Here is a 12,585-nt window from a genome sequence, read left to right on the forward strand (position 1 = left end):
TGCGCGCGCGACAGGGGAGCGCTTACACACGCTGCGTGGCCCATGCTTCCTATAGCGCGCGCGTTGTTATCCAGGCACGGGTGGACTATAATTGAAAATGGAACGACTTTGAACGAAGTCGACAAGCAGACAAGTGCTGCTCTTATGTGCCGTCGTCAGTCGCCTGGCTGCTACATTTTGAATCGTGCCGAACCGTCTGGCCAAACATCGGCCGTTAGTAGCAGGCACCTACCGGCGCTGCCGCCACCAGTGTTGCCGCCCTGTAGGCGAACCAGCGCCGCCCGAGGAACGCGGACGAGGGGAAAGGAGGTGCGCGATCAAAGTCGTCGGCCGAGAACGCGGTGCTTCCCGGAGATGATGCGCAATCAAAAGCTCGTTTCCATTGTTTCAGCGCGAGGCGGCTTCTTGCCACGTGATGATGGCCACTTGGCCGGCAGCGGCCCGGATGAATTTCTCCTCCCCCTTTTCTCTATCGGTCTGCGCGGACACCGTCCGTCCCGACTTTTCCGGCACATCGTCCGGGCATTTTCTTGCGTTGCTGCTGCGCATTCTGTTATCGCTGGCGCGCGTGTTGGCGTGCTGCGTTTTACGCGCTTCCTGCAAAGTTTCAGCCTCTGCGTGCGTGTGTGCGTGCGCGCGAGAGAGGCGCCTTTTGCTTCAGCACATGTGCTTTCACTTTCGTGTGCCCCGCGGTCCTGTACTGCTGCTCTTTCTTTCTCTTTCTGTAAGTCGTCTGCCTTTCGTGTTGTGCATGTGCAGACTTCGCCTTCTGTTGTTCGCTTCTGATTGTGCGTTTTGATCGTCTTTCCTGTGCTTCGGCACAGCATGTTTCGTCTGCTGGAAGATACGTGCGTACTCCGCGCAGACGCGTTCGGGTCGCTGCTTCCCCTTTGAGTGCGCCGTCTGCTTGCGCACGCACGGCGTTGCGCGGCTCCCGAAACGCCTTCGTCTGTTGTTGCACAGCGTCGTCTGCTCCTTTGTCCACCGTAGGCGTCGTCGTTGCCGGCGTTCTGATGCCCGTGCCACGATGACGCGAACGGCATTAAACAATGATGCGTGCGGCTCTTTTGCAGAATGACCGTCGCTCGATGTCCGCGTTGATGGGTGGCCGGGATTGCGCCGGGAGGCGGGATGCGCGACGTAACAGGCTGCGTGCGCCGAACGAGTTGAGGAGAGCGCACAAACATTTTGAACCACGCTTGGGTAGGGTGGTGTGGTGGCAGGCGGTATATTTTTTAAGACGAAGCTTTCTTTGCCTCTTCCTTCGACTTTCCCACTGCTGCTGCTGCTGCTGCTGCTGCTGCTGCTACTGCTGTGGGCTGGTGTGGCTGCTGCTGTCACGCACACCGCGCCGGGGGGGGGGGGGGGCGTGTATATAGATGAAAGGCGCGAGTCGGAGGAAAGGCGACAGGAGAAACTCGTTTTCTTCCCACTGCGTCGAATGTGCACAATGCCCACTGGAGCTCCCTAGCCTTCGTCACATCAGCCGCTTGAAAGCTTTAATTACACGTGACTCCCCTCAGAAGCATTGCAGAAACTCCGGCGCTTCCCTTTCTACAAACATGCGAGGCCGGAGGGGACGAAGATAGAACTGTAGAGAGGAGAAGAAGAGGAGAAGAAGGAGAGGGAGGAGGAGAGGCAGTTCCCATACAAGAGAGGGGAGAGGATGTGACGTGAGAAGGCAAGGAAACCCCACTACTATACGACAGCGGTTGCATAAGCTTAAGTTCAAGGTACGGTGCAGTACGTTGCTGCTATTTCTGAAAAACAAACGCCATGCAAATTGGTCAAGCGGGCAACTTACGCAGGGTCTGCAGAAGCATGGCTGCATTAATTAAAGTGCACCGCAGGGACACTACGGAAGCAATCGTACGTCACATGAACACTTCTCTGCCCGCCGCGTCAGCTTTACGGCTATGGCATTGCTAGAGGTCGTGTATTTCATCGCAATCGCGGCAGCCCAATTTCGACGGGGGCGAAATAGAAAACGCACACGCACGGTGTCACAGTTAATCCGGAATCCGCCACTACGGCGTGCCTCATAATCCGAGTGTGGTTTTAGCACGCACAGGCCCATAATCCAAGTGTAATACTTCTGCCACAATGCGATCTGCCATGTGAGGCAACCTCAACCCTCTGAGAGGTTATAAAATATGGCGCACAACAGCGCCTCAAGCAAACACCTCTTGCTTTGTGTTCTGCGTAACATGCAGGCAAGCAGCAGTGGTGCACGCAAGGTAACGTTGAACATCAACTCACCTCTCTCGGGTGAGTTGAAGAAATTAAGCTTTAGGCTTCAACAACACCGGTAATTATTGGCAATCCTATAGCATCCAGCACGGAAAGCTTTGCTTATATCGATTCGCACAGTGCGTGTGATCTGCATAATTTTTTTTTTCTTCCGGTATACCAAGCTCCCGATCGATGTTGTGCATGGCGTTCGTTCTCGTTTGCGCTGTTGCCGCTTGCCGCATCTCCTACGATGTCGTTGGCCAGCCGGTCGAGGGGCGTTGACATTGGGGTGTGGGCATTCGAACAAGTAGTAGATAGTAGACGCCACGAGAGGCGTAGAAAATTCTAGCGTATAGTGTCGACCGAATTTTTGTCTGTGTCATTTCCTTCGTAAGAATATGCAGTGCTCAAAGAAGAAAAAGACAGAAGGGAAGGAAGAAAAAAAATATAATTTTATCGGGCAGTAAGACTGAAAATCCACTACCCATATTTTTGTCTTGCTTTCGATTGTGAATGCAGCCAAGCGCTAACTGGTTGTTTTTCAAGACACGAAAGTGTTTTAAGAGAATGCTGGCGGCTCTCAGCTCAGCAATGGCCAGGCTTAATTACTGGCAAGGCTGCATTGTAGGAGCTCTGCAAAATGGGGACCCAACTATTTAATGAAGTGGTCGGGAGATGTGGTCCCTCTTTTTATTTGCGGACGTTGCATATGTCTAGGCGGGTACAGAAAGGAGCGAATCAATTATGAAAGATTTAGGGCGCCACGTCGAGCCATAATCGCTTGCGAATGGATGCGATATCCTCGTAATATAACGTGCACTGGCGAAATTTTATCGCACGGCGATTAACCCGTAATGGCGTCCGCCTGCATCGAACGAAATCGTCTGTCCGAGGACATTCCAGGGCCAGCCATCAGCGTGTCATTGTGTATCGCCGCCCGCGTCCGGCCCCCGTCAGCTGGGGAGGCATTTGCCCCGTTTAACACAGCGTAGAAAGCTGTCCCAGAATTGTCTTACATTTGCGCTCAAATGTCGAAGAGCGAGAGCTTTTGCATTTCGAAACGCCCGTATCGCAAATTGCGTTTCGCCAGATATTTCGCAGCGGAGCGTCGGGCAGGCCGTCGCGGACGTTCGTTCGAGCCGATGGCCCTCGCTCCAGCTGCGTTCTGCAGCGCTCGCGGAGGGCAGGCGTAATGGCGATCTAAAGAAAGGAAAGACGCTCGATTCTGCAACCCGAGCACGGCGAAGCAAAGGGTTTAATGCGCAGCGGCGGTTGTTCTCACAGGCAGTTTGCTCCGGCAGATGACGCACATTTGAGCTGAGGGTGTTGTTCTGTTCGAAGGATGACGTATATAGCAGAATCCTGGGCGCACCGAGCAGGCTTGGCAGCGATCATCGGCAGGGACGACGTCGTTTGCTTCCTCTTTGCGCGAGTGCCGTTGGGGCGTTTTCTCGACGCGGAAACCGCGGCGTGGGGGACGCGGTGTTCGTCGGTCCGTTGCGAGCGTGACGCATTCGACCTCAACGCCGCGTACCCGCTGCACGGCGATAACTCACCATCGTTTTGTTCCCGCATGTTTTCGGTGTGCCTCCTCGACTGAGTCTGTATCGCAGCCCTCGTCACCTGCCAACCGCGAGGTCCTCGGGCAGGTCGTGCCGAGCACCGACGGGTCTTCCGCTGTAGCGGTGGGTTGTCCTCCCCTGACTCGTAATTTGTAATTCCTCTCAGTTGGCGCGGCTGATCAGAAAAATTGCTTGTCTTCCGCACCTTCGCTCACCGACAGGAGCTATGCGGGAAGCTTTCGTTACTACCGCTACTGAGAATGAACGAATGTGAATCGGCGGTCGCGGATTTGGCACGCCGTTCGGCTGGCAAACAGTTGAGTCGCCAGTCATTCTCCGCTCGGAAGCCAAACAAAAACAGGCACCGCCGCTGCAACCTCAGGAAAAGGCGAAATGTTTGCTTCCGCGTCATCCTGCGCTAATTGCGAGCAGCGCGAAACAAGGTCTCGTGCCTTCTCGCATTTTCCGGAAATTCGCGGGCGAGTGGCACGTGGGACGCTTTACGCCCCGGAAAGCGGCGCTCGGGCTGCGACGGGTTGCAAGGCGCCTGCTCGATGTAGAACATTTTCACTCGCATGACCTTCACTATACGCACGTCTAGCTTTAAGAGGAAGCTTTAACTCGGGGCAAGGAGAAATCGTTTTTCTCGGCAACCACTGCACCGAATATGGTGAGCTTTGTTGTATTTAACAGACAAAGTTAAACTCTAGTTAGTGTTGGAAGTAAATCTTTTATTTAGGCCATCGATATTTAACAAAAATTGTCAAAATTAGGAAGGTTTCTGGAAACAAAACTATCAAGTTTACAACTCTAACTCGGCAATCAATAATCATACCGAAATTCTGTCAACTGCGCATACTATTACATTCAAAGGGGCAAAATTTGTCTTATACGCCGTTCAGTAATACACCGTTCTTCTATGAGTATGACTCCTGCGAAAGCCTCATAAATATCCTGACAAATTCACGTAAGCTGTAATTTTTATATCAAATTCGTCCGCTTTAAATGCTCTAACTGATGCACCTTACAGAACGGTGATATCTGTTTTCGATGCAGAGGGAGAAATATGTAAACTTCGGACTTGCACGTTAATTTTTAAACTTACATTTTCTTTAATTCTTGTAAAAAAATGCAAGCCCGAAACCAACATGTTGCTTTGGAACAGTCACTAAAATTTAACATTCTCTTTCAAATGGAACAAATTTTATTAAAAACGTGCCCTGTGTTTATCTCGGTAAAGAATTCTGCGTTTTACTTGTATAGGCAGCATCGGAGTTGTACCCGAGCCGCCGATTAGGTTTGCTTAAAGGCGTGGCATGGCGAAGATGTCGTTTCACTGCAAAATAAATATAATAAGCGCGTCGCCGTCCTTCGTTCAACCGACTGCTGGTCCCACTCGAACCGACCAACCAAGAGAGTCTTGGAAGATTTAGACGCAAAGCGAGGTGCAAGCATGCAGTGTAAACAGAAGAAGTGCGAAGCTGGCTATGGCGGTAGCTGGTATTCCGACTTGCTTGAACAGCTCCTGGTGTATATGTGCGTTTTGTCTCCTTCGCCGACAGCAAAGAGCCGGCGTGTAATTTCAGGCGCTGCTTTCGGACGGCCGGGCTTTGTGTATCCTGCTCCGCGCATGCATAACCCCGAAGTGATAGCGCACTCCCTGCGGGGTTTGTGCAGTGCACGCGGGCAAGAACTGGCTTTGTTCCTTATGCCGCCCGATATCGGCTCCCCGGCCATTGTCGTTGGCGGAGCGGCGTCTTCGGTTTCGTCGCCGCCCGCGTGTCGCCTGGGGGGCGCTGTTCTGGCCGGAGTGCGCGCCCACCTTGTCGCGCGGATGGGGAGAGCCCTGGCTCTGCCGCAAATGTGTGAGCGCTGGCGGAATACGGGTTCGCGGGAGAGTCGCACCGAGCAAGAACGCAGGTCTCTGGTGAGGCAGCGTGTGACCTAATCGAGGGTCTCGTTTGGTCAGAGAAGACTGTGGCACAGAATGCACTCACCGCGCGCCGTTTGTTTCGCTTAAAATCTCATTTCCGCGGTGTATGCCCGTTATTATTTTCCAGCGTCTAACCAGAGAGCGCGTGAAACCGACACTGCGGTGACTGGCATATTCCGCTTAACAGGTGGTGCGAAGCGTTGGTAGGGCCATCATCGGTCCCGTGTCTCTTATAATTTTCCTTCGACGATAACACTGGCGCGACAGAAAAGAATTTTCGAACGCTTTGCAGTTGGACGAGCTGCCACGAGATGCGCTTTGCTAGCGTTGTCTAGGGCTTGTGGTAGCCCGTGCAAGTCTTAAACGCAAGACGTATAAGCTGAGACTCGCCAATGTGCCTGCAGCTATGGGCGGGACACCCGACGCGCCTTTGCCGCCGGTGTGTACGCGCTTGCCGCAACTGCTTCCAGTAGCTCTACGACGAACTGCAGCGGCCGCAGTAGCCGTGCGTGCGCGGCCATCGGCCGCTACGACAACGGGGCGGAAAGGGTCGCGCGATGAATGAAAGAACAGAAAGCAACAGCGGGCGTTGAAAGAGAGGCAACCATAAGCGCGAGAAATAGCGATATCGTGAGCGTTACGGGCACAGGGATCCGGACACAAAGTAAGGAATACGAGCGATGCGGGGCATTGGGAGGGGGCTGTTAGCGTTCTGTCGTCTAGTTCGTGCGGGTGGGGGAAGGGCGCTATCTCGCGCGCTGCGCCGACGCGTGAGGCGGCGTCCAAAGCATTGTTGTCGCGAGGGGAGCGCGGGCGTTCGGACAAAGGCGCCGCGCATCCCCGAGGCGGCCGATTGACAAATCGACGTCTCCCAGGGGCGCCGCCTCTGTCTCGCTGCTGCTCCCGCGAGCGGCTTGCGGGTCGGTCTCGCGCGATTCTTTTGCCGGAGGACGACGAGTCGGACACACACGCCGTCCGGACGCCTGAGCCACTGCGAGCGAATATTAGCATCCAGAACAGAAGTACTGCAGCTGTGTGTAGGCACTGCCACCGTGCTTGACGTTTTTCGGTTCTCTAGAACGAGACGCATCCACCAAGGCCTGCGCCTTTGGACGCCAAGAGCGATGTCTGGCTTCTTTTTCTCTGGCGGGAAGATCAATAGTGATTCCGCTCAGTTTCCTTTAATCACGTGGCTGTGTCGGCTTGCCTTAAAAGGGCTCAAAAGACCACACCGAAGGAAGGACGGCGCGAGACGCAGCATCTGCGCACTGCTCCGATGCGACTTGAGTGGCGCGGCTGAGCGAAAGCCGCAGTCTCAACTCGGCCGCCGCTCCCGGAGCATCGTCCAGAAGTTCGCCGTACCGATAAGGGAGATATTTTTTTTTGCCCAGAATCGCGGCCAGCGGAGCTTCGCTTTGTTTACAGTTCCCATTCCAGGCAACACAGAAAAGCGTGCCAATGCAAAGCGGATCAAAGGTTGGCGTTGTGTTGAGGATACGGAATAATATGGATCCTCATTGGGCTCGGGCTTAGCGTTTTCCGGCTGGCCCTTCTTGTGTTTATTGCTCGAGGGTGGTTTGTATTTCAATTCGACGCGCGTGTTTTTATCTCGCGTTATTACCATCCCGCTTGCGCATTTGCCTGGTCTCTCTCGGCATTTTCGTGGAGAAACGATCCGCATCTACTTCGCGCGCTTGTAGTGCGGTCGCCCGGCCTCGCACAATGGCCGCTCTTCCGCATCGTGCACGGTCTTCGTAGTTGCAAACTGTACGCGCCTGCCAAGCGCCGCGGTTGAAACCTAAGCGCTAAATAATTTCGCGATCTAAGCGGTCGAGCTAAGCAAATGTAGGTGAGCGCTTATGTCCTCTAATTGCGGCAAGAAATTCACAATTCGTTCCCAACACGAGTGACGCATGTGTGCACAGTCGGCCGCAACACCTACGGATTTGCGAGAAAGCTACGATGCCGCGAAACCTCCGCGTCGATGTCCAAGCTCAGCAGGTCCTTCGCGACCTACACTGGGATAGATCAAATTGGAAACGCCACGCTTTAACTTAGCAGAGATTCATCGACATTGCGGATCCCGCGAACATTTGGGTCTGACTGTGCGTGCGTATGATGTTGTTCACTTTGTTCTTTTGTCACCCTAACGTGCACACCCTCCTTTGCAGAACGCGACATGGTCACGCCCCCTTCTCCATAGGACGGCTGCACTTTGTCTCTACCGGTGAGTGTCATCTCGACAGTTTGAGTGAAGGGCGCGCCACGAGAGCTGAGCTGAGTGAGGAGAACAAAGGATGGGACCCGCTCCTACAAAGTGACCTTTATTGACACGGCACAAAAAGTGGTCGCTTTGTATTCGAGGGTTCGACTGAAGTACGTCTGGTCATGCTGAATTTGCGGTCAGTGACCAAGTCAAGGTGAAAAACACCGCTACGCCTCGCAGCCCTTGTGGATTCCTTGGTGGCGCTATAGGGCAGACAAGAGTGATTTGTCGTTTTTGCCAAGACATGACGCGTTATAATAACGTTGAAATAATCAGAAGAATAAGAATGGGCTGGGGTGCGTTTGGCAGGCATTCGCAGATCATGAACAGCAGGTTGCCATTATCCCTCAAGAGAAAAGTGTATAACAGCTGTGTCTTACCAGTACTCACGTACGGGGCAGAAACCTGGAGGCTTACGAAAAGGGTTCTACTTAAATTGAGGACGACGCAACGAGCTATGGAAAGAAAAATGATAGGTGTAACGTTAAGGGATAAGAAAAGAGCAGATTGGGTGAGGGAACAAACGCGCGTTAATGACATCTTAGTTGAAATCAAGAAAAAGAAATGGGCATGGGCAGGACATGTAATGAGGAGGGAAGATAACCGATGGTCATTAAGGGTTACGGACTGGATTCCGAGGGAAGGGAAGCGTAGCAGGGGGCGACAGAAAGTTAGGTGGGCAGATGAGATTAGGAAGTTTGGAGGGTCAACATGGCCACAATTAGTACATGACCGGGGTAGTTGGAGAAGTATGGGAGAGGCCTTTGCCCTGCAGTGGGCGCAATCAGGCTGATGATGATGATGATGATGATGACGCGTTATAATTACGTCGTACACTCCACATCACATCCTGGCAAGAAAAAAAAAAGACGACAGACGACTCTTTTCTGCCCTATAGCGGTACCACAAGGTCGCGCTATAGTTGTTATTTCAGCCACCTTCCTGTCGCTTTGTCTATGTTTGCTTCTCGATTTTTTCTACTTTGAAGTTTGCTGGCATTCTCCTAGTATGACCACGTCCGCTCCGAGGCCTAGCGGTATTGTTCACTTTGACTTACCTGGTCACTGATCCAAAATTCCTGATCATTGTCGGTGCATATAAGACGCTGGTGTATTCGCGCGGGCCTGAAGAGCACAGAGTTTTTGGACGCGTTCGGCGAGCCCGGGAAAGCCATTCCCTGTGCGCGCGCTTATTCATTCCAAATTACGAGAAGGAAGGGAGACCTGGGTGCGTGTAGGCAATCCGGGAACTGAGCCCGGGCAATTGGTTATTCCGCGCTTATTTCCTAACAATAGTTCTGAAACCTGTAATTGCATGTTTTCAAACTTTGAAATGGTTTTCATGTGCGCAATATTATGCAGATATGCTCCAATAGGAAGCTGCTCCATATTAGGTGCTCTCACAAACACCCGAAGCTTGCAACGCACTGCCGACGCGCTCAAAACATTCGCACGTGACTCTGAATGCCTCATGGTTTCGCTATTCCTGAAAGGCTCACTTTCATGACGCGAATCCATACGTACGCTGCAACGTCCGACGCTAGCCTCTGGCGTCGTCTGCGTACGCCGAACGACGGCCGCTCGGAACACGTGCAGCAAAGCGCCTCAGTTTTCCGACCGCGAGGAACTCGCGAGGAAGTCAAATTTCTTCGTGACTGCGTGCCTCAGCGTGGAATTAAGAGGAAGCTGTAGAAGGAATACACGTAAGAAGGGGAATACATGCAAAAGGAGAATTCGTGTTTCTCGGCAACCACTGCACGATATTTCACGAGGTTTATTGCATTTAAAAGAAAAGCTTAAAATCTAGTTTCGATTTTTTGGTTTATGTCGTCAACTTTTTATTAAAAATTGGCAAATATCGAAAATTTTTAGAAGACGAAACTATCAAGTTTAGAACTCTGTGTAACTCAGCAAAAAAAAATTATATCACAATGCTGTGCTATAATTGCATGCAATAGAACATCTAAAGTAGGCAAAATTGGTACGTTACACATAAATCTGAAAAAAAAAAATGTAATATGAAAAGACAGCTTTTGCAGAACCCTTGTACACAACGTAACAAATTCACGTAATATATAAAATGACACATGTCATTTGTCTGCTTTCAATGATCTAATGGATGCCCTTTACAGAACAGCGACATCCTTTCTTGATGCACAGGTATTAATTTGTAAAATTTGTGCTTCTATCTTTTTCGAATTTTTGAAAATTCTTTTACCGAAATTCTGGTCCTAAATAAAAATTCCCCTTCCAGCAGTCACTAGAGTTTACGTTCCTCTCTCAAATGCAACAAATTTCATTCAGATAGATCCAGGCGTTATCTCAGGAAAGTGTTTCTGCGTTTTACATGTGTTTCAATAGGCCGCGTCGCAGTTGGGCACGAGCTAATGCTTCCTCTTAAGGTGCGCAGCTTGGTAATCGTGGAAGTAGTGATTTATATTTTAAACACTGGGGTGAATACATTTGCTGCGACAAAATCTGCTGGCATTCCATGCTCCGTAAACTTCGAGAGCGTAGCCCAATTGGGTACAAGGCAGTTATGAAATACAACGGATCGGGACGCCTGATCGAACGTTCCTCGGATTTTCAGTTGTTTCTACAGATGTATAGCGACTAGGATGCGTCGGAAATATTACGCGCCCACGTCACTGCGTGTAGTTTAGCGACATAGATAATGAGCCCGTGAAAGCGAGGGAAGGGCTCGAGATGGGAGAGAGAGAGAGAAATTGATGAAGAGGGGAAAGAGCTGCGAGGTTAACCAGATACACGTCCGCTTTGCCACCCTCCACGGGAAGAAAGTGACATAGGGACGAGAAGAGAGAAAGAAGGCAACAGAAAGGGCACCGATGGCGCGCAGCAAGTCTGTGTATGTGGGAGAGACTTTGTCGCCGTGACGCGTTGACAGGAGTGTGGTTGCCGCTTTCTACGCCAGCGACGCGTACGGCCACAGTTCGAGGATCCTCGTTCACAAAATAAGTCACGATGTCCACTTGAGGCATGCAAGAACTGTATGCGGGGCTTCGAGTAAGGCGCTTTGAGCTGACGGTCTCTGCAGCTTATAAAAAAAAGACATATACATGCGAAGGGCATCAGCGGCTGCAGCACGACGACAACCTATATCCCGCTTTGGCAATTCTCGGGAGCGGCTCTAGATGAAACGCGCGGAAAACACTGCGATATCGCAAAGTTCATTTCCACCGAGGACCGTTCGTTTCAGCGGCACTTGCTTACGGTTCGGCATCCTTGGAACGGTGATTGCGGCGAGCTTCAATGAAAGCAGCCGCTTTTCCGGGTGCGATAAGCCGCGCGATCGAGGAAGAAAAAGCAAACGCCTCGGGTGGCGCTCTGCGAAGCCAAGCGATGCAACGCGTGCAGTCGCCTGGCGCGTCAGATTACGTCCCAGCGGATTATCGCCCCGCATCGCGCCTTCTCCGATTATCGCGCATGACGGCCCCGTGGCAAGTTCGTTGCCCGCGCGTCGCTTTTGCTTCTTTGCTTCCGCGCATCCGATAGGTTCGCTCGTTCTCACGTGCACGTGTAACGGGTCGTCTGCCCTTCGCAAATCGAATTAAAGCGACGGCTCGCGCCTGACGGTATACGGGCGCGCGTGCGAGCGAAAAAAAGAAGGAAATAAGACGAGCGCGAGCACAACAAGCAAGCGGCTACTTTGAAAAGCAAGCGCTGAGGGGCGCGCAAGTGGTTGGCCGAGATTGCGGGCGTTGATTTAGCGGCCTTGTGAGCGTTAACACTCGCCAGAGCAGGGCAGGGTGACGTGTAACACGAGAGCGCCGCCTGATAGCGGCCGTCGTCTGCTGCACGACGCTCGCGTGGTCGTCTGCGATCGCGACGCGGATTGTTTTCTGTTTGTTCGCGCGGCGGATGTTTTGTCATCGCGCAATGAGATATGCTCCGCAATAGGGGGGCACCATCGCGGTACTGATTTTTTTTATTATATGTATTTAAGGAGAGGTTGGTGCCTATGTGTGACGCCGCCTGCTGCTCTTCTCTTACGTGATATCGTCGGAAAGTTGTCAACAATCATCAAACTGAACAAATAACACATGAACGAACATTCACGTACTAAGTCTCAGTACTGCAATATAAATAAATGCTCGCGCAACAAAAGAGTTCACATAGCATAAATGCTCACAAAACCGAAATGTTCACACGCAGCACATGAGTTCACACAAAATAAATGTTCTCCAAACCAAGATATTCACGCAGAAGGTGTTGGGCACTTAAATGCCGCACTCTAAATGCAACAAACACAAATGCTACATGTACACGAACACACATTCAACGTGTAATTAAGGCTGCTTGTTAATAATAACAATGCCAGCTGTAACTATTGCATAACTTAGTATTCTTGTATATCTTTTATTCCTCCAAAAATTGTGTTAAGGCACGCGCAGCGATGTTTGAAGTTTTTCTGTTGGCCTTGGACCTAAAGTTTTTCCTGAGGATAGTGGCCGTCTATCCAAGCCATGTAGTTTTTTCCAGAGATTTTTGCTGGGAGAATCGTGATTTTTTCAGTGTAGGAGAAGGTGTTCTATGTCTTCTTCCTCCTCTTCACATGAGCATCTGGCCCTGTTA

The 12,585-nt window shown here is 51.5% G+C and overlaps 1 protein-coding gene across 4 annotated transcripts in view; it reads left to right on the plus strand.

Annotated features, from left to right (window-relative positions):
* The window catches only part of LOC126517426 (latrophilin Cirl-like), a 433,187-nt gene that overhangs the window by 122,723 nt on the left and 297,879 nt on the right, over positions 1–12,585 (plus strand). For all 4 annotated transcript variants that reach the window (XM_055064486.2, XM_055064484.2, XM_055064483.2 and 1 more), the window contains one exon: positions 7,899–7,954. In XM_055064486.2, the coding sequence (XP_054920461.1) occupies positions 7,899–7,954 (56 nt within the window). The remainder of the gene's footprint in view (positions 1–7,898; positions 7,955–12,585) is intronic.

The sequence above is a fragment of the Dermacentor andersoni genome, chromosome 11 (assembly GCF_023375885.2).
Source record: "Dermacentor andersoni chromosome 11, qqDerAnde1_hic_scaffold, whole genome shotgun sequence".
NCBI lineage: Eukaryota > Metazoa > Arthropoda > Arachnida > Ixodida > Ixodidae > Dermacentor > Dermacentor andersoni.